Genomic DNA, 26237 nt, shown 5'->3' with positions numbered 1-26237 from the left:
GCGGCGAGTGACGAGGACTGCGTGTCGGGTGAGTACTGCGACACCACGATACTACGGCACAGGCCTCCTCTCGTGCGCGAGAGAGCTTGGGCTATAGTCCCCACGTTGGCCCACTGCGGGTTGGAGATTTCATATACTTCACAGTTCACATCCCATTTAAAATAATAAATTAATAATGTAATATAACGACATATAAGATGGAAATCTATTTTGTATTAACTCTCTTCCCGTTCGATAATTTCTGACTAAATAACATTATAATTATTTTTATTACTTATTTAACTCAGTAATAATATGCATGCACTAGATTAAGTGGTTAACTAGGTTAAACCAACTCTAATTTTCACATGCCTAACGGCCGAATGTATTAAGGTTCAGTATCTTTATTGTAATATCCCATGTACCATATGTTCTTGTGAATAAATGATAATTCAATTCAATTCATAATTACACCTATGAATGTCTTCTCTGATGTATGCAGATTTTATCAGGATGTACGGACTATAAACAAATATTCCGTACATTAGTTCCAAAAATGTATTGGTGGCCAAGATATGAACCTGCGACCTTCGGATTGAAAGTCGGACGTCATATCCACTCCACCACCACCACCGACCATTACATTTGATGACAATCCTGGACAAAGTCGAAATTTTTGTTAAATTAATTATACGCGTTGTAATCTGTTTAAATTTTTTTGTTAATTTGTGTTTCAGTGTGTTCGGAGGGTAGCGCCGCCCGCGCCAGGGAACAGCTCGCGATGGCTTGTTCCGTGGTGCTCGAGCGCTTCCGCGACGACGCGATAGTTCACAGTGGAGACAAACCATACTACTGCGAAGACTGTGGCAAGCATTTCAGAAACAAGACTATTTTAAGAAAACACATAGAAAACACACACTTGTCGACCGAATCAAAATCATTTGCTTGTGATTTGTGTAGCTCTACGTTTCAAACCGAATTCCTTGTGATAAAACACGAGAAAAGCGAACATGGTGTTTCAAATTTCATGTGTGCTGAATGTGAGTATACGACAAGTTCCAAGAAAACTTTAGAGACTCATGTAAAGAGTCATTCTTTGGATAATAATTTCAATTGTAGTCACTGTAGTTACACGAGTTCGTGTAAAAGTGATTTACATAAACACCAAACAATACACATTGCTGGAGAAGCTTTTGAGTGTAGCGACTGTGACTTCAAGTGCAGTGTTGAATCAAACCTGCGACGTCACCAGAAGACGCACAAACGGAGGCACCAGAGAATGATCACTGGAAAACAGCTTTACGAATGTAGTCATTGCGACTACAATTGCAGTAGTTCTAATTTACGAAGACACGAAAGGACACATACCAGCGAGAAGCGTTTTACGTGCAATCATTGTGATAGTAAATTCAGTCGTAAATCAAGCTTACGAGTTCACCTGATGATACATACTGGGGCCAAGCCATTCAAATGTAGCGATTGCGACTACAGGTGCAGGACGAAAGCAAACTTGTTAGAACACCAGACCATACACACCGGAGAGAAGCCGTACACATGCAGTCAATGCGACTACAAGAGCAGGGCTAGGTCAACCTTACGAATACACAAAATGACACATACTGAAGAGAAGCTTTTAAAATGTGGCTACTGTGATTACAAATTCAGTCAGAAATCAGACTTCCAAAAACACATAATTATACATACTGGGGCAAAGCCATTTCAATGTAGCAACTGCGACTTCAAGAGCAATTGGAAAGGAAACTTACGAATTCACCAAAGGAAACACACAGGTGAGAAGCCGTACAAATGTACTCATTGTGACTACAAGTGCAGTGATAAGACAAGCTTACGTTATCACGAAATGACACATACTGGTAAGAAGCCTTTTCAGTGTAGCCACTGTGATTACAAATGCAAAAAGAAATCACATTTACAAACACACATTATGATACACACTGGAGAAAAGCCTTACACATGTAGTCATTGTGACTACAAGTGCAGAGATAGGTCAAGCTTACAAAATCATGAAAGGACACATACTGGCAGGAAGCCTTATCAGTGTAGCCACTGTGATTACAAATTCAAACAGAAATCACAATTAAATAAACACCAGATGATACACACTGGAGAAAAGCCTTACACATGTAAACATTGCGACTACAAGTGCAGAGATAGGTCAAGCTTACGATATCATGAAATGACACATACTGGCAAAATGCCTTTTCAGTGTAGCCACTGTGATTACAAATGCAGTGTGAAATCAGGCTTACAACGTCACATAAGAATACACACAGGAGAAAAGCCGTACAAATGTAGTCATTGCGACCACAAGTGCAGAGATAGGTCAGGGTTACGACATCATGAAAGGACACATACTGGCGAGAAGCCTTTCCAGTGTAGCCTATGTGATTACAAGTGCACTCAAAGTTCACATTTAAAAAGTCATCAGAGGACACACACTGGAGAAAAGCCTTTCTAATGTAAGTAGTGATCGTGATTACAATATGGTGATAAACAATTTTTGAAGAATTCCATTCAGAGGTCCGTGCAAGTTTGCAAATCGCTGTACACGTTTCACAATCTATTTTGAACTTATGGATGGAGAGTAACTAAGAGTTTAAATAAAAAAGAAGTTTTTGGCGAAATTTCATTTTTGGTACAAGCTTTTATAGCTGACTACTTTTCTTTCCACATGCCATCTTTCCTTTCTTTCCATATGGCCATCTCCTGTCTCCATCATCAGATCAGCTCCATGTCATCATAATATTGCATTGTCATCCAATTTACATATGTATGCAAAAATTCAGCTCAATTGGAAATCGGGAAGTGGGTCAATGATTCAATGATTTGACCCACACTAACTAACATACTTTCATACATACGAATAGGGCAAGTTAAATAAAAGCTTGTATTAAAAACAACTACTTCTAGTTCTCAGGAAGATGTAAAGACATAAATAAACTGTTTATTGTGTTTATTATAGTTTATAAGTCATACTCTTATTTAAAATTAAGCTATAAATGAGTTTTGCCTTCAATATACTGATAGTCATTATTTTATATATGATTAAAAAAGTTAAATTGTAATGATTTCATAGCTGTCTAAATATTTTTTATTAAACAAATGGGGCTCTGTTTTTCATGCCTTTACCTCAAACAATAAACAAAACGGCGGGCAATCTATTTTAACAAGTGCGATGAAAAACATTGTGTCAAACACAAGCGGTATGAAATTTGTAAACTCGAGTCATAAAACCCCTCTGCCCCGTCCCTGCCCATCGTGATTCTATTGACTCTGTTTAACAACTTTGTTCAAACGTCTCTTGCGTTGTCCATACTAATATGTACATTATAAATGCGATATGTGTCTGTCTGTGTGTTACCTCTTCACGCTTGAACCGCTGCACGGATTTAGTTTAAATTTGGCATATCTATAGTTTGAATCCCGGGGAAGGACATAGGATAGTTTTTATGTTGGAGGTCATCCCTAAGCCTCGCCCAGCGGTGAGCTATAAATATCGCCGTGTCTCTTTTATTTACACGGGAGTGCTTATCTTTTGTTCGTGTTTATAGCCGATAGCTCATAGCTTACTAGCTCGTGGTGGGACCAGTGCCTAAAGAGGATGAAAAAGGGGATGGAAAAAAATTTTTTTTTGGTGTAAGCAATTAAGCATTATTCTCAATATTATTGCCTTTACATTTTATCCAGGCGCTAAACTTACTCTCTCTGCTGGTACTAATTCCACGCAGACGAAATCGCGGGCAAAAGCTAGTGTAATATAATTTTTCTGCAAATGGTAGTAGTGTATTACTTACAGTATAATAGATATTAAGTACATTTTTATACCTCTATCACCGGTCCATGTGACACTCGTTGAGGCGGAGAAGGACAAGGCGAGCAGTTCCTATCTTTTACTGTTCTTAAGATAAGATAAGTACCTACTTATGCGTTTCCTAATCGGGTAAATCAGCAAATATCTACCCTATTACCTTTTCTGAATACCAAAATCGCATAATCTGACATGTATTTACCCGAGTTTGATTATTAAGCGAATCTTACATAACATCCCTTTCATCAAAGATTCAATGAATTGATTGTATTACATGTGTCAAATGTAAGGCTTTGGAATTGGCAGCTGGTGTAGATGGCGCTATACGGCTGTATTATGCGGTCATTCTCTTTCTTAAAAGTTGACGTTTGATAAAATGAACACAGAAAAATATGGCGCCGTAGAGCGCCATCTATTCCGTTCGTAGTATCCATTGGTATGAGACTCGATCATTTATATATTTTTTTTATATGTAATTAAACTCATCGTAACTACTTTGGAGTTCATATTCAGCATCCACAAACCAGATTGGCCCTTCAACACTATCTATGGTAGCCGCAATACCAACTGGCGAGTCAGGTCAGAATGCCATCTCTTTAACCTTTTCGCCGCCATTGACTTGATATAAATTCAATACATGACGTGCCTCACACGCCAGCGCCACGACTTTATATCAAGTCGTGGTTTTAGTCAGGTTTGTTTACATGCAATTTTTTACATGGCTTTGATGACACTTTATTACTTCATTGACGTGGCGGCGAAAAGGTTAACTCTTGGTTGGTCATGGGTTGGTCTAAAGCCCCACATTCACACTCCTACCTTGTAGGCCGCCTCGTAGTCCGCCTCGTTGGGTAGGATTGTGTATGGGGGTTGCGGACTACGAGCCATCCTACCGTTTAGCCGTTTGTAGGACGGCTCGTAGTCCGCAACCCCCATACACAATCCTACCCAACGAGGCGGCGTACAAGGTAGGAGTGTGAATGTGGGGCTTAACAAGGTTAAAGGAGATAGCATTATGACCTCAGTCGCCAATAATTGGTATTGCAGTGAGCATAGCACTGGCGCCGTGTGCGAATTTTATGAGTGTATAATATAAATAATGGGAAGTCATTTAGTGATCAGCCGTTTTTAAAACTGATCTACGCGATCTACGAAATAAATTGCCATTAATTAATTGGACAACATACAAATAATAATAATAAATATAAATGAATATTATAGGACATTCTTACACAGATTGACTAAGTCCCAAGCTCAAGAAGGCTTGTGTTGTGGGTACTCAGACAACGATATATATAATATACAAATACTTAAATACATAGAAAACACCCGTGACTCAGGAACAAATATCTGTATCATGATACAAATAAATGCCCTTACTGGGATTCGAACCCAGGACCATCGGCTTCGCAGGCAGGGTCACTAACCACTAGGCCAGACCGGTCGTCAAAATATTTTGCTGGCAATAAATAAAAATCGGGCTGCAACTAATGTTCAGCAAATAATTCACAAACGGTCAACATTATAAACCAATATCGGTCTGCTTCTGTTATAATTATCAGCACCATTCGTAAAGTGGTATACAGACGGGATGATCAAATCGACCGAATTGATCAGAAATTCAATTGGCACCAATCTCCAATTTAATCACCAATTTTAGATTTATGGTAATGGAAGTATACTGGGTCAAGCAAATCTTGTCAGTAGCAAACGGCGGCAAATTTGAAAAATCGCGGGTTAGCAACACTGTTCGAATAATTCGAAAATCGCGTGTCATCTGTGTTTTATCTGTGGAATGTGGATCGTGAATGACAGCCATCATCTTGTTTGTTTACAAATGGTTTACAATGTTTACATTCTGAATCGATTCTATTTCAAGAGATATTTCTGCTGTGTCACCATTAAATACCAATATATTAAACAAGACTGTGCTTAATTAAAGCTAAGGTGCCTACAATGCCTACAGTGCCAACTGAGAAATCTAATAAAATATGAAAATCCAGTATGACATCTAAGCCTGCTGAAGCAATGATTTTATTCATACATTCTTGTTTAACGGCATAGTCCACTTACAATTTTATTTTGAGATCTTCAAATTAGTTAATCATTTTTATCAACATCACACACCGCTTTTAAATTGTCCGTCCATACGTATTAATAACAATTTCAAACATTTTCAATAGAGAATCCGCGAGTGACAATTTGAATTGACGTACGTGACAAGGCGCGCTCAGCGGAAAAAAAAGTTTTGGTTCGATGTACATTGTACATTGCTGCTTTTCTTAGCGCAATACTACTCTTTGAGTGTTGCCCTACTTTAGTTTGCTTTACATTGCTACTGACAAGATTTGCTTGACGCACTATATCGGGGGGCACGGCAGTGCCCCCGCCAAGTCGAGCGCGAAGCAAACACTGCCGTACCATCCTTTACTGGAACCATTTCGCCGCATTTTCAGGCCCCTATTTGAGAACCTCTGGATAAGACCAGAACGCAGAAATTTTGGTCATACAGTAAGCTATAATCACATACTTAAAATCCAAAATTTCAAGTCTGTAGGTCATTTAGTTCCGAAGTTAAGCGAAAGCAAAGTTTCGCATTTATGAAACTCACTCATGATCATCAGAATAGAACTAGTACTTCCCATAAACTCAGAGAGCTGAAATTTGATACAGAGTTAGGGTTTAATGGCCACATAAAGGGAAAACCTAAAAATATTGCAATATCAGTCACGTTTTAAAGATCTAAGAACTGCATAAGTAAGTTTGTAATCCCATATAAATATATGATATTACAAAGTTACAAATAGTAGGTAAAGTAAAGTAAAGGTACACTACGATGTACGATGTGAGTATGAATGAAGATATGTTTAGTTATGATATGTGTATACATAGTATGGGTATGAGTACCCGAAAAGAAGGACTGCCTACAAAAAGAGATGAGATCCCATCAAAAACATTACATGTAAAAAGGTGCAAGTCTCGCAACGCTTTTACTACAAAAAAGTTTTGAGATGTAATGTGAAACCAAGTCGGTTATTTTAATCAGTGCCAGGGGGTTTTAGCGGAAGCAGTTATAAAGTTGACCCAAAAATTTTTTATTAAGCTATGAGCTTCATCACATATGTTCCTTGAGTAATTCTAAGCATTTCAAGCCTGGGAGGCAATAAGAAATGTGTGTCTACTCGGATTTGTAATGGATTCAAACTTTCAACCCCTTTTTAACCCTGTTAGGGGATGAATTTTACAAAACGCTGAAATTACTTTTCCTGTCTTTTAATAATATCCCCAAATACAAAGATTCAAGTCCCGCGTTCGAAAATTTTTTTGATATCCATACAAACTTTCAACTCCTTTTTCACCACCTTAGGGGATGAATTTTCAAAAACGCTGAAATTAGTTTTCTTGTATTTTAATAATATATCGTTTTACGAAGTTTCAAATTCCTAGCTTAAAATAAAACTTGAACCCCATACAAACTTTCATCCCCTTTTTAACCCCCTTAGGGGTTGAATTTCTCAAAATCGCTTCTTATCTCTTGTACACTTTATAAATGTAATCTAGTGTGCAAATTTCAACTTTCTATCTTTTGTAGTTTCGGCTCCGCGTAGCAAAAATCTCCAACCAAATTTTTCACCTTTTTACGTTTTTCTTGTAAAATTACTATGAAATTGAAAAAACAAATATCAGCAATGAATTCTACGTCTTTGGTTTATACGAAAATGATACCAAACTTGCCCTAGTACCCACCAGGATCAGAGTAGATTTTTTTTAAAGATGACGGATGGCGGCCGTCTTTGTATCCCACCCTCCCCCCCACTTCAGGCTAGAAATGCTTAGAATTACTCAAATATCAGATGTGATGAAGCTCATAGCTTAATAAAAATTTTTTGGGTCATGTATGGCAGCGTTACATAACTGACTCCAGTATTTCTACAAAAAGAAGTGAAATCCCACCAAAAACATTCTGTAAAAAACTAGCCAAGTCTCGATGGAGCTGCTTGTTTATCTCTAAAAAGTAATGAAATCTAGACAAAGTCGTGCCAAGTCTAAGGTTCCTTACTGCGATTTCTTTATTATTATAGTTAATGTTGTGTGACTTGGCCGTTGAAGGGTACACAAGGGTACAAAACCAGGTGCTCCATGACACCATTGCACCAATCTGTCGCCAGAACCGCTACCCATTGACGATGGAAAATTGCCACTTGGAAAACGTTGATTCAATAACCAGTCAATTGTAGGCTTGATAAAGCTGCGTATTTCAATAATACTTATGTATGGGCGAGCCTGAAACAAACACTTCTTTTTGGTGCAATGGCAGATTGGTGCAATGGTGTCATGGAGCACCTGGTTTTGTACCCTTGTGTACCCTTCAACGGCCAAGTCACACAACATTAACTATAATAATAAAGAAATCGCAGTAAGGAACCTTAGACTTGGCACGACTTTGTCTAGATTTCATTACTTTTTAGAGATAAACAAGCAGCTCCATCGAGACTTGGCTAGTTTTTTACAGAATGTTTTTGGTGGGATCTCATTGTTCGAAAACGGCTGTTCTTCTTTAGGAATATTATATCTACGGGTACGCGCATCCTTTTCTTATCTGTAGCCAGTGCTGCCAACTTGGCATAAATTATGCCAGATATGGCATATTTTCACTAGCTTTGGCACCAAAATTTTCCATTTAGCATCTGGCATATTTTTTAGCATAATTTAGTCTTATAGTCTAAGCCAAGTTTGCACCAACTTGGCAGCAATAATATACCCCATCGCCTTATGTGGTTCATATTTTCATATGAATTTTGACTTTTGTGGACAGATGGACGTCAACGGACTATATAAAGTTGGTCAAGCCGACCTTGTCAGTAGAAAAAGGTGGTAAATTTGAAAAAAGTATGTGTTTTAAGTGTCTAATTTCAAGTGATATTTTAGCGTTTTTTTAGCATAGGAGTTTCAAAAATCTTTGGCATAATTGTGGCATAATCTAGACATTAGTCTAGAATTTTTTCAAAATCCGAGATGGCAACACTGTCTAGCTAGTGAGAAAATGTCAAACAAAATGATTTGAGGTTAGATTTGTTATGGATTTGTTGTTAATTTGTTAATGTATTATCGAGTTGTTTGTTTTCGAGTCCTGTTGGTCGTGCTCGTGTGTTCGAAGATAAAGCATACACAGATAGGTGTTTATTACATATTGTTAACTGTATTTTTTATATACATCTGTTTATTCTGAACATAAATGGATTTTTCCAACTACCAGACTACCAGAATAAACTGACGTTGCGTCGCTGAGACCCGACTGTGATCACAGAATAAATAATACTGTGCTGTACTGTACTTCATAATGCGCCTATTATTATTTTATTATTATTTCGTTTTAGACAGGCAGCTGATGCTGGTGCGTCTAAATCATAGTTCACTTAGCACGATTTCACTGTTTAGATAGTTTATCGAGTCTATTTTTAAATTGATTCACACTTGTAGAGTTCACGACTTCTGAGGGTAATTTGTTCCAAGCATTTACTATTCGGTTTGCAATGAAGTTTTTCGCGATATTTGTTTTATGTTTTGTGGTTACTAGTTTAAGGTAGTGTCCTCTTGTGCGCGTGTTTGGGTTTCGAGTGAACAGGTCGCTTAGTTCTGGACAGTCGTAATATCCATGAATGATTTTAAATGTCTCGATCAAGTTATTTCTCCGTGTTTCCGTCGACTGATCTCTTAATGTTGTCTAGAAACCCTTCTACTGGTTATCTTTAACACTGCACATCCACCCGATCAGATGATTAAAGAATAAGTTGTTTTGTGGGACAGACAGTTGTGACACAGGTGTGGGATTAAGCATTCTTGTCTTTTTAAATGACAACATGCTCATGGACATGTTTCAAGCTAAAAGGGGGCTAAAGGGGATTGCGTCAGGGGGAGGGGATGGGACACTAGTGTGCGTAAAGTACCATACCCAAAGGTATCATACTACATTCATTGAATGCTGGTTATAATTAGTTTTTCAAAAAACACAATTCGACCGAATCAAATGACAAACTCACTATCTCATACAAACTTATTTTGTTTATTAAATTAATTTTAGATTTGTGATTTTAAAAAACTGGGCAAATGCGAGTCGGACTCGCGCACGAAGGGTTCCGTACCATAATGCAAAAAAAAAGCAAAAAAAAACCGTCACCCATCCAAGTACTGACCACTCCCGACGTTGCTTAACTTTGGTCAAAAATCACGTTTGTTGTATGGGAGCCCCATTTAAATCTGTATTTTATTCTGTTTTTAGTATTTGTTGTTATAGCGGCAACAGAAATACATCATCTGTGAAAATTTCAACTGTCTAGCTATCACGGTTCGTGAGATACAGCCTGGTGACAGACGGACGGACGGACGGACAGCGAAGTCTTAGTAATAGGGTCCCGTTTTACCCTTTGGGTACGGAACCCTAAAAAAAATTTTTTTCATGTAGATACCAAAGAGTTATTAACATTTTTTGATATTTTTAAATTGATATGTCATGTTATATGCCTTTTTTAGCTTTACTTGAAAAGGTGCAACGCAGGGCAACTAAGATGGTATATGGATTACGTAATAAGCCATATGACCAAAGGCTTGCCAATCTTGGTTTGACAACCTTGGAGAGAAGAAGACAGCGTGGTGACCTCATTGAAACATTTAAGATCATACATGATTATTACGACTTACCTGAACTAAAGGACCTGTTTGTTATGAGCAAGAATCATCGTCTAAGAGGCCACAGCTTAAAGATTATCCGAGTTCCCAGTACAAGCAATCCTAGGAAGCACTTTCTATCAAACCGCGTCGTACGCGAGTGGAATAAATTACCAGAAACAGTGATATGTGCTCCTTCAGTGAACAGTTTTAAAAACAGACTTGACAAACACTTAAAACAACTAACAAAATGAACATTAATCGTTAAAAAAAAACAAGTGCAGTGATATACACGCATCAGCTCTCAGCTGCTAGTGTATTAAACAATATAATAATATAATTTTTTGACTTCAGTTAAATCTTTTGTGTTCCTGGTGGGGCTCCCAGTATATTCGGGACGATCAATCCAAATGGGTCAGTGTGGAGACTCATTTGGATTTATCACCCTGTATATCACAGTAGATATATCATAGACCTTCCTGATTCATTGTTTTGGTCAAAACAAGTCATCTTGTACATGTAGTTGACCCCCCCCCTACATACAAACAGTGTATGCAAGGGGGGGTCATTTATCTCTGCATCTAACTGTACATCAACATTCTTGTTTTGCTGATTGTTAATGCATTGCAGGTGTTATCAGGACCAGTTACCACAGCTATAGGCACAACATGTCACTAGAGACAGCACATATCAAGGAGGCAGAGGCTGTGTGTGTGAAGACAGGACCCGGAGAGGTGTGTGTGAAGACAGAGCCCGGAGAGGTGTGTGTGAAGACGGAGCCCGGAGAGGTGTGTGTGAAGACGGAGCCCGGAGAGGTGTGTGTGAAGACGGAGCCTGGAGAGGTGTGTGTGAAGACGGAGCCTGAAGAGCCATGTGTGAAGGAAGAGCAGGAGTGTGAAGACAGCGTGCTGAGAGGAGTCAGCGCGTTGCATACCGACCACGAGGTCAAGTACGAGCTGGTGCTGGGCCCCGAGGAGTGGCACCGCCCTAAAGCATCTCAAGGTCAGTATATGATAAAATCCTTTATCTTTTGATTAAGTACTTAATTTGCGATATTGCAAGTGCGACGTCAGTTATAGTGGAGCGTATATGCTTCATTAGCTGCGTGTCATCTTCATACATGTGGTACGAATTGAGAAGGCACGCAGTGTACGGACTGTATAAAGTCGGATCCAATATTGACCCTTGGATAACTCCTCTGTCGAACATACGGGGTGATGAGCAAACAATTTTACCTTCGTCATTTGGGCTTTCAACTAATGGGTTCCTGTCTGAGAAATAGAAATAGAACCATCTACAAAGTGACTCAGAAAATCCGTAGCCGTCCTTTTAATGTTATCATTTGTATAAGAACAGAAAAAAATGTGAGAGGATAATTAATTACTACTAGATAACAAGTGTAATACTATAAATCTCCTTTGACTTAATCAACTATTTACCAGGCTTGGCTCACTCCGCGATTTCGTTACGTCACTACAAGTACATGCGGTCCACACCAATTTCGGTGTCTAGCAGTAGTAGTTGCCGCGCACCGCTACGGAACGGACGCTTGATCGGGCTTGTAGTGTAGTATATAAAGGTAGTGGACCCCGCAGTAATTCCTCAGCCAGAAAAAGCTTTACAGTATGATAAAGTATCAATAAATAAAGAGTATTGTATAAATTTCCAAAGAATAATAATAATAGTATTTAAGTAAATACCTAAAGTCTTAAATCGTTAATATCTTTTTACGGAAAATTGCTCCGTTTAAACTTTCTTCTCCGGACATGTTCATGTAACGTATTGCAACATTTGCAACAATATATGAAATATCAAAAAAAAAATCCCCGCAGAAATACCAATATTAACAAAATATAATTTTTTGGCGTGACTTGGCCCGGGAAATTGCTCAGTCTAATTTTTTCACTGGAATGCCATTTTATTGCCTATTTATACATACAAATTGAAAATCTAAAAAATTTACCATGTAACTATACCTACTTTTTTTCAGAAATTGCCTTTTTACTCGCTGTGGAAAATTTCTCTATCCATTTTATTTATTGAATTAAGTTCACAGTTTTCTTTCCATTCAACTATAAAAACATCCAAAAAAATAACGAGCGTATTCAAAACTAAACATATCGGGAGCAGTGTATAGGGAGCGGGGTGTACAAGGGATGACAGTTCTTTTGGATTTAAGTATATACGTGACTACTTAGTATATATTTAAAAAGAAATCAGGCTGAGAAATTTTCCACTCTCAGTTTTTTATAGTTCTAAAATACATAACCTTGGGTATGCATTTTTTTTGGATTTTCTTACCCACTACGCCAAATTATATTCTAAGATCATACAAGAAGGAAAAAATGGCAGAGCAATTTTCCGATGAAAATGAGCGCCAAAAAAGGAATTATCGTAAAAAAATATTCTCATGTTTGACAAAAGTTTTAGATTTTTTCTAGTATCACATACTGATACAAATAACTTATTTGGTAAAATAATTTTGGACGGAGGAATTACTCGGTTCAATATATAAACAGATTTGTATTTTTACGTATAAATACCTAACTTAGGAGTGGTTTTTTTTTGGATATTTATATGTTAGTTTCGGCTCATACTATACAATAACCAAGCAAAATTTCATCGACTGAGAAATTAATGCATGGGTCTCCATACAACAACTTGCTTCGTTTACTACACTATTGCGCCACCTTGCGGTCATACCTGTCGGAATAGACGAGAGTTTTGTTAGAGAGCGAACCTTCTGTACCTAGAACTATTATTTATTCTGTGCTAATACAAATCAGTCAGTCCCGGTTACTGCGCAGAACATGGGGTTTAATATAGTGTTGTTGCTCTAGATGACATGCTCCGGTTAAACATGGCGGCCGGAGACGGGGCGAGCGACGAGGGTGAGCCGATGTTGTGTGAGTACCTGCTTCATTTGCGTTTATATGTGTGGGCGGGACGTCTGTACAGGCGTTATTGTGTATGTGTGAGTGTCGCTTTACTGAGAGGACGCAAGAAGTCCGCCAGATTCATGTCGCGGCCAGTCGCGGGGCGAGGTAATGCGAGTCGGGGCGGGGCGGGGCGGTCGGTACGATAATACTATTACTTATTCTGTGACTACAGTTTGTTCAGATATTGTTTACTATGGCGCTCTAAACGCCTTCAACATTCGCGTCGATAAATTGTCTTATAGCTGTCGAAGATATTATTTATTTATTACTTTTGGTGTCAGATTTCTCTCTTGATCTGTAATCAAATTCAAATGTCATGATACTGTCCCACTATTAACTGCTTGGTCCATCTCAATCACTGATTAAATGTATTTTTAATTACACAAACGGCTCTACCGCGATATACTTTCATAATTTTTACCTTAAATTCCGACGTTTCAGCTGGGTTGCGGTAGACCTGTTTGTGTAATTAAATATGTGTACAAAACGCCTACCTACCTACCTACCTAGAGCTGCTATCTCGATCTCTCCCACGACACTGGCAGCGTTGCCACACTGAACTATGAGATCTGGTGCACTAGGCACGACCCGGACCGGAGCGAGGATGCGAGATCCCTGAGTCGTCGACACAAGCCACAAATAGTATGTTTGTTTCAGTTAAAGATCTCCTAATCAAGCCAGAATGGAACGAAGATGAGACAAGTGATGAGATGTCGCGTAAGTACCAAGTTGAATAGCAACGGTAACTAATTATTAGAGAATACACAAACTGTAGCATTGGGAAGGTTTCCCAATGATAGTCGATTTATTTCTTCTCCTACATACCCTAAAATTACAACTTTTAGCTCAGACTGCTAACGGTAGAGCTGTTGGTTCAATAATATCTGTATTCTTACACTTAGGATAAACCACCAACAAACTAGTTGTTTAATTAAATTTTATTCAGATAATTATAATACGAAAGTTACACCTGAGCATTAAATTTGGCAAGTAACACTGTCCATTAGATCACAGTAAACCTTGGTTATGATATTAAAGTTATTCATTATAAATGTGACAAAAGCAAAAGGTTACCGATCTATGACAATAATATAAATTGGACTTCAAGTAAACTATGAGCGTACTAAGGGCTACCTAAGGGCCAACACATACCTGCGGCCACAGACGATGTTAATTCCTCCAAGCTAACTCCTCTGCATTCCGCCAGACGAACGAGACAGACGATCTAAAATATAACAAATATCATGAGATTTAGCTTGTGCACAACTGCTGACAGACATCTAAACACTGAACCGAATCGTAACACTTACAGAAAAGTCTGCAGCGGTCAAGAATAGGATTTGGGTCGGAACTTGTGACAATGGCCATGAAAGGCGTCCCGATCTTGAGAAGACCCGTCTCTTACATCAGCTTGCCACGCTCATGGGCACACACCTCTCTCCTCAGCAACATTTGCCTCGATCTATTAAACCCCAGTATCCAATAATATATATCAATATGTATCTCTGGAACTATATTCGGCGACAATGGATTTCCACGCTGAGTTTTATATTAATATATTCTAATTTTTGTAACAAACAATATTATCTTCTGACACTAATCAATGCCGTATTTTCTTCTTATCCCATTTTCCTTCCATTTCAAATTTAGTGCTCTTTACAATACGAACAGAACGTTGCCAGTCATATTGTGCTACCCTTTAAACATGTAGGTTTAATTAACTAACGACACAATATCAAGAAAAAAAGGTGAAATACAAATATTTCTATTTGTACCTAAACTATATAATTAAATTAAATCCTGTTCAATATTTCTAAAAAGAAATTAACACTAACAGAAATAACAAAAACAACGAAGTTCCACCTAAACCACTAGCTGGCGCTATGTGACACAATCGGTGAACCAATCTACCAATATACGGGGATATATCAATCTGGTTGTTATAATTATAAATAATCTTCGAAAAAAAGGTGAGGTACCTGTAATGTGAATTGTGTAATATTTATGTGTAATGTATCTAAATCTCTTAATTGTTGTAGGTATTTCATTCAAAATACAACTGTACCATTTTGTAAGACGTAGCATGAAGTAGAGTTGTAGTTGTAGTGGAGGTGCGGGCAGTCAAGTCGGAGGTGTCGGACGCGGCGAGTGACGAGGACTCCGTAGTGATAACCGATTATGTGGTTTGCTCGAACGCTGCTCTAAGGTCGGTGTCAATTGTGACATTACGATTGGCGCGACCCGGACTGTCAGACGAGCATCGCCCGCCATTACTGCGTCGGAGTGGAATTTAGTTGAAGCTACGCCTGTTTTCCATGTTTTATGTATTAAATCCTTTATTTAATGATGTATGGTGTTTTCTCCTCTAATAGTTCAGAAGCGCGATACGTAATTTACGTCCACAATATATTCTGAAAGGCAAAAAGCCAGTAGTTCATCCGCTTATTGTTGCTAACCAAATGAACGCCGGTTCAAGTGATTTTACTAATATATTCGCACCATTCATCATTGAATATTATAAACAAATCTTTGGTGAAGCCTTGTTAAGGCATATTTGATGAAGAAAATTATTGATGGCGGTGTACGTACATCACCGTAGTTCATGGCGTCATAACCAATACTTGTCCAACGTTGTCCAATACGAGAAGTTAGTTGGAATACGATGTTTGGTAAGCTATATCGTGTCGTTTCAATGGTTGGAATGATGTTCAAGCCATGTAAGTTATAAAAATGATCAATGGGTAAGTAATCCAAAAACTGTGCCATAGTATCAAATCTTGAATATCATTATACAATCAAGGAAAATCTGTGAAAGGTTGTCGTATTCACTTACTTTTGCACATATGAAAACAATTTACAGCCTAAAATATCAACTACAATGGCATACAATCATTCATCATAATTATTTAGTCTTAGAATATGCAAAGAAAGGCAATAATCAGAATTGCCATTATGATTATGAATGCCAGCTAGACTACTGCAATGACATTATAATCACACCATAATATTTATTCTGGACCCCAATTTTATAAAAAAATCATATAACGGAGACAATGTTCGTGAACATGTTGAACAGTGTGGGTAAACGTTCAGTGCAGAAAGTTCTATCAAGGTATTTATTAAATTGCTTATGAAATTTATCAGTCATAGTGGTTTGGCTTATGATGTACTGTTGAGTTTATGTTTAAACACCTAGTCTATGATTGATGTTGGAAAATATTAGCATTAGCAATAAAAATAAATGGATTAAGTATTTTACATATTACCGACATGAAAGATTGGTTATTTAACATTGAGTAATGCTTTATGTTACTAATATTTTAAAACATTCTAAGATGAAAAGTACTATAGTTTGAGAGTACTTATGTGGTGTGTTATTATTATTATGCCTATTTATGCAAGATCAACCAAGATGCTTTCTTGGGTCGTTGTAAGACATAGTATTATAAGGCTATGTTAAAATGATCCCTTTGAGAATGTTGTGTTAAGCGTCGTATGACCACATTATGGGTAAAAATGCTAATAATTGTCATTTCAGATAAAGTTGTTGCTTCATTTATATTTTCACAGAATAAATGTGTTTTATGCTGGAGGTATAGTTTACCAGAACAAGCTTTATGGCTGCATACTCACAGAGGCCTTGTACTTGCAGAATGATTGCATACAAATGAGTAAGTAATATTGTCCTGTGTGAAAGGTTTTGGCGGTATAAGAAATATTATCAGCGATACAAAATTGAACAAGGTAAGGCCAAATTAAATTGTTGTTATGTGAGCGATATTCACATATAATTTGTAGTTATAGCATGGTTAAAATAATAACAAGTGAGTGGTCAGATATATAATTGACTTACACCAAATTATACTCAAAGCGGCGATTGAGGCATGTTCCTAACATATTCAAATTGTCATGCACCTACACTAATTAATTAATATGTGTTAATATGTTTCAAATAAAATAGAACAGGTCAGCATAGCCACTAAAGGCCTGTGATGTCCAAATGGAAAGGATGAAGTGACATGTGCCATTAATAAGGAGCTGTGCCTACTCTTAATGTTGACTGTACTATAACATGCAGTTATAGTTCAGTGAATAAATATAAAATAAGGACAATTGATATGGTGATGGTACTTGTAAAAGAGTTAATTTAAATTATTCACTATTCATATTCATATTATGTTGATGATTGAAAATTGTGTCATTTTAAGAGACCTACCAGTTAAGTCTTGGTCAGTCATGAAAACTTAGTCAAAACTTAGTAAAGTGCATTAATCTTGTATCTAATTGACAAATAGTAATGTGGAATAAGATGTGACAGAAAACAGATCACATATTTTTGTTGTTTGTTAAATGTTGCATGTTGTGTGTTGTTAGAATGCTCAAATGTCTTCACAAATGGCTACTGCAGCTGCTTGAGGGGAGTCCTCACCAGGCTGGATGGTGCAAGGAAATCTTTGCAGTGAAGGAAATCTGTGGTGAGGTAGTATGTCAAAAGTTGCCAAGTTGGATGCTGCATGTACTACTATGAGAGAAGTTAAGTATTCTCAACACAAGTTCTTTGTTTCACCAAGTTGAAGTATTTGGCTGTTTCATGCAAGCAAATCATAATAATACTATATCCCATTTTATTGAAAGTCTGACAAATGTCATAGAATAATGATAATAATATAATGGCATTACATGTGTGTTATAAAAGACAAAATATAATAAATTATTGCTGTATTGTCATAAAGGTGGTAAATCTTAGGTATATCGTTATGGGAAGAAATAACAATGAAAGATGGCTTTCTGAAGCTCCTACAGTATTGGTATACCTACACCTTAAGCTAATAAATTGACAACATGTTTTATTCACATTACTTATTCTAACAAAACTCTTTTATGAGGGACTGTGTCAATACTTTATCAAGGATCTCAATAGAGTATGCGACATGTCTTGTGTGTGTGTATCTTGATGCATGTTGATGATTATTTTAATACCCGCCTGTGCAATGTACCACTGCTGGGCATAGTTTTTCCACGGGAGACATTAAATCTATTCTGATCAAATATTATGTTGATGGATTATTAGAAAATATTGAGTGAGCCAAGGATAGTTGAACCATAATTTCAAAAGTTGAATCCAAATATGCGATGTTATGACACAGTTATTGCCCTGAGTTATGGTTGCAGAATGTACTGGCGAAGGTCTGCCTTCCTGAGCGGCGGTGCGAGTCTGTGCGCCTGCATGACGGTGCTGGTCTGCCTGCCTGAGCGGCGGTACGAGTCTGCGCGCCGACCGATGGTGCGAGTCTGCGCACCTGAGCGGCGGTGCGAGACTGCGCACCTGAGCGGCGGTCTGTGACTGAGGCAGCCTGTGTGATAGCGGGACTAAGTCCCATCTATATGCTCAAAGAGCCACCGATACAAATGTTTGAACCTATACAACAAAAAAAAAAACCAACCTTACAAAAAAAAAACTAATTAACAAAAAAAAAATACAAATATATAAATACACAAAAAAAAAGGGGGCTTAGCAAGCCTATGAGACGTATCAGCTTGGCGAGCCATGATACGAATGCTTAGCGAGCCTATGAGACGTATCAGCTTAGCGAGCCCATGATACGAATGCTTAGCGAGCCTATGAGACGTATCAGCTTAGCGAGCCGATGATACGAATGCTTAGCGAGCCTGTGAGACGTATCAGCTTAACGAGCCGATGATACGAATGCTTAGCGAGCCTGTGAGACGTATCAGCTTAACGAGCCATGATACGAATGCTTAGCGAGCCTGTGAGACGTATCAGCTTAGCGAGCCCATGATACGAATGCTTAGCGAGCCTATGAGACGTATCAGCTTAGCGAGCCGATGATACGAATGCTTAGCGAGCCTGTGAGACGTATCAGCTTAACGAGCCGATGATACGAATGCTTAGCGACCCTGTGAGACGTATCAGCTTAACGAGCCATGATACGAATGCTTAGCGAGCCTGTGAGACGTATCAGCTTAACGAGCCCATGATACGAATGCTTAGCGAGCCTGTGAGATGTATCAGCTTAACGAGCCATGATACGAATGCTTAGCGAGCCTGTGAGACGTATCAGCTTAACGAGCCATGATACGAATGCTTAGCGAGCCTGTAGACGTATCAGCTTAACGAGCCGATGATACGAATGCTTAGCGAGCCTGTGAGACGTATCAGCCTAGCCAGCCTATGATACGAATGCTTAAGAGCCTATGTTACAAAAATTCTTAAAGAGCCTATGTTACAAAAATTCCTAAAGAGCCTATGTTACAAATATGCTTAAAGAGCCTATGATGCAAATGCGTAAAGAGCCCGTGTAACGTATCAGCTTAAAGAGCCTATGATACTAATGCTTAGAGAGCCCATCCATTATACAAGTAAGCTTAAATAGCCCCTGTTACGAGACACATCAGCTTAAAGAGCCTATGATGCAAATGCTTAAAGAGCCCATATTACAATTCTGCTTAGAGAGCCCATTATACAAGTAAGCTTAAAGAGCCCGTTAATGTATCGGCTTAAAGAGCCTATGATACAAATGCTTAGAGAGCCCATTATACAAGAAGCTTAAAGAGCCCGTATAATGTATCAGCTTAAAGAGCTTATGATACAAATGCTTAGAGAGCCCATTATACAAGTAAGCTTAAAGAGCCTATAATGCAAATGCTTAAAGAGCCCATGTTACAAAACTGCTTAAAGAGCCCATGTTACAAAACTGCTTAAAGAGCCCATGTTACAAATCTGCTTAAAGAGCCCATAAAAGGTATCAGCTTAAAGAGCTTATGGTACAAATGCTTAAAGAGCCCATATTACGAATCTGCTTAAAGAGCCCATATTACGAATCTGCTTAAAGAGCCCATGTTACAAATCTGCTTAAAGAGCCCATGTTATGAATATGCTTAAAAACCCATAAAATGTACCAGCTTAAAGAGCTTACGGTACAAATGCTTAAAGAGCCCATATTACGAATCTGCTTAAACTGCTTAAGAGCCCATGTTACGAATATGCTTAAAGAGTTCATAAAACGTATCAGCTTAAAGAGATTATAATACAAATTCTTAAAGAGCTAATATTACAAATCTGCTTAAAAAAAAACCCATGTTTTAAATTTTCTTAGAGGTCATGTTACAAATCTGTTAAAGAGCTCTATAATACCAATTAGCTTACAGAGCCCATAAATTAAAGTTGCTTATAGAGAGCCCATGATTTAAAGTTACCCAAAGAGCTGAACAAATAAATAAAAGTCTAGTTGAGATGTGTGTGCTAAGAGCTGATAGTTTATCTACGACATCTGCATGATGTTTTCCTTCAGTAACTGTTATTCCTTCGAGAGCTGACAATTAGAATCTCAATAGAGAAGATGTTTGCTTTAAGAGTTGACAGTTGTCTACAATGTAGACTCAACATGCTGTTTGTTTTAAAGAGCTAATATTTGTTTTACATTATGTGTTATTCAGGAGTTAATATTTGGTGTTAGCTTTAAGAGCTGACAATTATTATAGGATGGTTGCTTTAAGAGCTTATTAATTATCCATAAGATAAAAAAAAAAAGGCTGAAAGTAGTCTACAGTTTTCAGTTAGAAGTTGTTATTTGCTTTAAGAGCTGAGAGTTGCCTACAAAATATTTAAGAGCGAATATTTTATATGTCTACATGATGTTTTCCTTTGAAGTTGAGATTTTATTCAAGAGCTGATAGTTGCCTACAAGATGTTTGCTTAATGAGCTGACAGTTGTCTACAAGATGTTTGCCCTAAGAATTTAAATTTGTCTACCTGATGCTTTTCTTCAGGAGTTGATACTTGCTTAGAGAGCTGACTATTGTCTACATCATGTTTCATTTAAGAACTGATATGTGTCTATATGACATTTGCTGTAAAGGGTCACTCTTGACTACATGATAATTCCTTAATTCTCCTAAAATAAAATAAAAAGAGATAGTACACGGTTAGATATACTATGAGTGGACGACTGTTTATTGCTTGAGAGCTGATGATCGAATGAATGATACCGTGATAACTTCATTTAAAAAAAAACTACAATAATTACTAAAGTGCTTAAAGAGTCTTACTTAAAAAAAAAGATACTGATGTGGCCTAAAGGGGTCTCAACATCAGCATACGACTTGGAATTGTAACAGATGCTAATTGGCTTATGTTTTGATATTTGTAGCCCAGTCATCGCCGTCAACGGAGTCGCTGAGTACCAGTAGGCTACGTCACGATTCCCTTTAACCGACTTGGGAGGTGCGCGAAGACTATGATGTACGAAGTGCTGTGGTGCTACTTGCTGACCTTCGTGGGCGAAGGTTTTTCATCAGGAGGCCGAACTGATAACCGATTATGTGGTTTGCTCGAACGCTGCTCTAAGGTCGGTGTCAATTGTGACATTACGATTGGCGCGACCCGGACTGTCAGACGAGCATCGCCCGCCATTACTGCGTCGGAGTGGAATTTAGTTGAAGCTACGCCTGTTTTCCATGTTTTATGTATTAAATCCTTTATTTAATGATGTATGGTGTTTTCTCCTCTAATAGTAGATTGTGATAGGACTTTTCGTAACTTAAAATCCATTGTACAGTATGAGCCCCGACTAAAGTACCCACGTCGCCATACTGGCTGTATCGAAAAGTGGATACTCGGCCTCCGCTTGATGACTAAGCCAATTCTTGGGCTTAGGCACTAGTTTTTACGAAAACGATTGCCATCTGACCTTCCAACCCATAGGGAAAGTAGGTCTTATTGGGAATAGTCCGGTTTCCTGACGATGTTTCCTTCACCGTGTGTTTCATCAAGAATAAAAATGCCTCGACTGCAGCATTATTGTTTTCGAAATATACCAAAACCTATCGCGGTAGTCCACAATCGCAAATGCGAGTATTTAATACTATTTCATTTAAAATACAACTGTACCGTTTTATAAGACATAGAATGAAGTAGAGTTGTTGTTGTAGTGGAGGTGCACCTGGTGGACGCGGCGAGTGACGAGGACTGCGTGTCGGGTGAGTACTGCGACACCACGATACTACGGCACAGGCCTCTCGTGCGCGAGAGAGCTTGGGCTATAGTCCCCACGTTGGCCCACTGCGGGTTGGAAACTTCACATAAGTACACCTATGAGTTTCTTCGCTGATGTATACAGATTTAATCAGGATGTACGGAATATGAACAAATATTCCTTACATAAGTTCCAAAAATGTATTGGTACGAGCCAGGATTTGAACTCGCGACCTTCGGATTGAAAGTCTTAATTGTTGTAGGTCTCGTACTCCAGTCCAGGCTATCCGTAGATTGTGATAGGACTTTTCGTAACTTAAGATCCACTGTACAGTTTGAGCCCCGACTAAAGTACCCACTTCGCCATACTAGCTGTATCGAAAAGTGGATACTCAACCTGGCCTCCGTTTGACGACTAAGCCCAAGAATTGGCTTAGGCACTAGTTTTTACGAAAGTGATTGCCATCTGACCTTCCAACCCATAGGGAAAGTAGGTCTTATTGGGAATAGTCCGGTTTCCTGACGATGTTTCCTTCACCGTGTGTTGCATAAAAATGCCTTGACTGCAGCATTATTGTTTTCGAAATATACCAAAACCTATCGCGGTAGTCCACAATCGCAAATGCGAGTATTTAATACTATTTCATTTAAAATACAACTGTACCGTTTTATAAGACACAGCATGAAGTAGAGTTGTTGTTGTAGTGGAGGTGCACCTGGTGGACGCGGCGAGTGACGAGGACTGCGTGTCGGGTGAGTACTGCGACACCACGATACTACGGCACAGGCCTCCTCACGTGCGCGAGAGAGCTTGGGCTATAGTCACCACGTTGGCCCACTGCGGATTGGAGACTTCATATAAGTACACCTATGAATTTCTTCGCTGATGTATGCAGATTTTATCAGGATGTACGGAATATGAACAAATATTCCTTACATAAGTTCCAAAAATTTATTGGTACGAGCCAGGATTTGAACCCGCAACCTTCGGATTGAAAGTCTGACGTCATATCCTCTCGACCACCTTATTTTTAATGACAATCCTGGACAAATTCGAAATTGTTGTTAAATTAATTATGCGCGTTGTAATCTGTTATGATTTTCTTAATTTGTGTTTCAGTGAGTTCGGAGGGCAGCGCCGCCAGCGCCAGCTTACGTTATCATGAAATGACACAAAGTGGCAGGAAGCCTTTTCAGTGTAGCGACTGTGATTACAAATGCAGTCTGAAATCAAATTTACAAAAACACATAATGATACATACTGGGGCGAAGCCATTACATTGCAACAACTGCGACTACAAGACCAGTTCGGAAGGAAACTTACGAATTCACCAAAGAATACACACCGGGGAAAAGCCATACACATGCAGTTATTGCGACTACAAGTGCAGTCATAGTTCAAATATACGAAAACACGAAAGGACACATACTGGCAGCAAGCCTTTTCAGTGTAGCCACTGTGATTACAAAAGCAGTCATAATTCAAATTTAAAAAAACACCAGATGATACACACTGGAGAAATGCATTACACATGTAGTCATTGCGACTACAAGTGCAGAGATAGGTCAACCTTACGTAATCACGAAGATACACATACCGGCAGAAAGCCTTTTCAGTGTAGCCACTGTGACTATAAATGCTGTCTGAAATCAACCTTACAACGTCACGTAAGAATACACACCGGAGAGAAGCCGTACAAATGTAGTCATTGCGACTACAAGTGCAGTCTGAGTTCAAGCTTACGCATACACAAAAGGACACATACTGGCGAGAAGCCTTTTCAGTGTAGCCACTGTGATTACAAATGCAGACAGAATTCACATTTAAAAAAACACCAGACAATACATACTAATCAGCTGTAAATAGTGATCGTGATTACAATATATGAACGAATTCCATTCATGTGTCCATGCAGTTTTGCAAATCCTTGTAAATGTTTCACAATCTATTTTGAACTTTTGGAGAGTAAGTAAGAGTTTAATTAAAAAGTTTTAAGCGAGATTTCATTTTTGTTACAAGCTTTTATCGCTGACTGTACTTTTATATCCACATGCAACACAGATCTCATCGACACACCAACAACCCCAAACGCAATTAGTTTGCGTTGTTTTATCTCAGAGTTCCTGTGGCCACCTCCTGTCTCCATTGTCAGATCAGCTCCATGCCATCATAATATTGCATTGTCATCCAATTTACATACGTATGCAAAAATTCAGCTCAATCGGAAATCGGGAAGTGGGTCTAATTTGGCTTCCATGATTTGACCCACACTGACTAAACTAACATACCTTCATACATACTAACAGGGCAAGTTAAATAAAAGCTTGTATTAAAAATGACTGCTTCTATAGTTCGTTTTTTATAGCATTAGAAAGAACTTGAAAGAAGGTAAGCGATCTTGACATGTCTTTTAATTGAAAAACGCTTTTTAAAAATCAGTAACTATTACTTATAAAAGCAGAAGAATATAAAATGATCGTATTGGATTCATAGTTGTTACATATTTGCCGTAACTTATTTTTAAAACGTGTTTTTCAATTAAAAAACACATCAAGATTGTTTATGCTATTTCTAATGCTAAAAAAACGAACTATAGTTCTCAGGAAGAACAAATCAGTAAAAACAAAACCAATAAGTTTATTATGTTTATTATAGTTTATATGTCATACTCTTATTTAAAATTAAGCTATAAGTGAGTTGTAACTTCAATATACTGATAGTCATTATTTTATGTATGGTTAAAAAAGTTAAATTGTAATGATTTCATAGCTGAATAAATATTTTTTATTAAATTGGGGTTCTGTCTTTCATGCCTTTACCTCAAACAATAAACAAAACGGCGGGCAATCTATTTAAACTTTTTTCCTTCGCAAGTGCGATGAAAAACATTGTATCAAACACAAGCGGTATGAAAATTGTGAACTCGAGTCATAAAACCCCTCTGCCCCGTCCCTGCCCATCGTGTATCTATTGACTCTCTTTGACAATGTTGTCCATACCAGGGGTAGCAAACTAGAGGGTTCGGGCATTCTCGGCTCTTTTCGGTTCAGCATTGCTCCGAGCAATTATTAGGGTTGGCAAAACTTGACATGCCTTTGGGTTTTGCGTGCAAAGCCACAGATAAGAATTATATTATACTTAAATGTTTATAGTAATTATACTTGAATTTTGACAACCCTAAATAGCCGAAAGGGATAGTGCCATACGTTAGAAATGGACAGCACGATTCGTCCTTGAACCGCTGTCAAACTTCGGTATTGTAGGAAGTTTCTTTTCTGTACGGTAATACTATTAGTTATCCTGTGTTCATACATCTCTTATTGCACTATGTAATATAATTTACTTTTGCAAGTGGTAGTAGTGTAGTACTTACAGTATAATAGATATTAAGTACACTTTTATACCTCCATCACCGGTCCATGTGACACTCGTTGAGGCGGAGAAGGACAAGGCGAGCAGTTCCTATATTTTACTGTTCTTAAGATAAGATAAGTACTCATGCGTCGCTTAATTTCCAACTCTGGGAAATCCATTCTCTCAGCATATATTACCTTTTCTTAATACCACAATCGCATAATCTGCCAGATGTATTAACCCGAGTACGTATGGGCAGTGCGGAGACTCTTGACTTCGGTCGAACTCGGCTCCGTTCGGCTCAGCATTGGTCCGAGTAATTATTAGGGTTGGCACCACTTGACTTCCTTTTGCGTGCACGACCACAAATAAGATAATCACTTGAATGTTGGCAACCTTAAATTGCCGAAAGGGATAGTGCCATATATTAGAAAGGGATAGCATGATTCACTATTTATTAAACTGTGTTCCACA

At 38.2% G+C, this 26237-nt stretch overlaps 2 protein-coding genes across 1 annotated transcript; one reads left to right on the top strand and one right to left on the bottom strand.

The window, feature by feature from the left end:
* Positions 1-26237, bottom strand: part of LOC134673862 (zinc finger protein 239-like) — a 116402-nt gene that overhangs the window by 10746 nt on the left and 79419 nt on the right.
* On the top strand, positions 10346-23295 carry LOC134674129 (uncharacterized). Its single transcript, XM_063532184.1, has 5 exons — positions 10346-11476; positions 13315-13380; positions 14071-14130; positions 22366-22413; positions 23114-23295. Exons 1-5 carry the CDS (start codon positions 11143-11145, stop codon positions 23293-23295), a joined length of 690 nt encoding a protein of 229 aa, XP_063388254.1. The 5' UTR covers positions 10346-11142.

Source organism: Cydia fagiglandana, chromosome 19 (assembly GCF_963556715.1).
Source record: "Cydia fagiglandana chromosome 19, ilCydFagi1.1, whole genome shotgun sequence".
In the NCBI taxonomy this organism is placed as follows: domain Eukaryota; kingdom Metazoa; phylum Arthropoda; class Insecta; order Lepidoptera; family Tortricidae; genus Cydia; species Cydia fagiglandana.
Note: the sequence above shows the minus strand (reverse complement) of the source record. Positions and strands in the feature narration are given on the sequence as shown.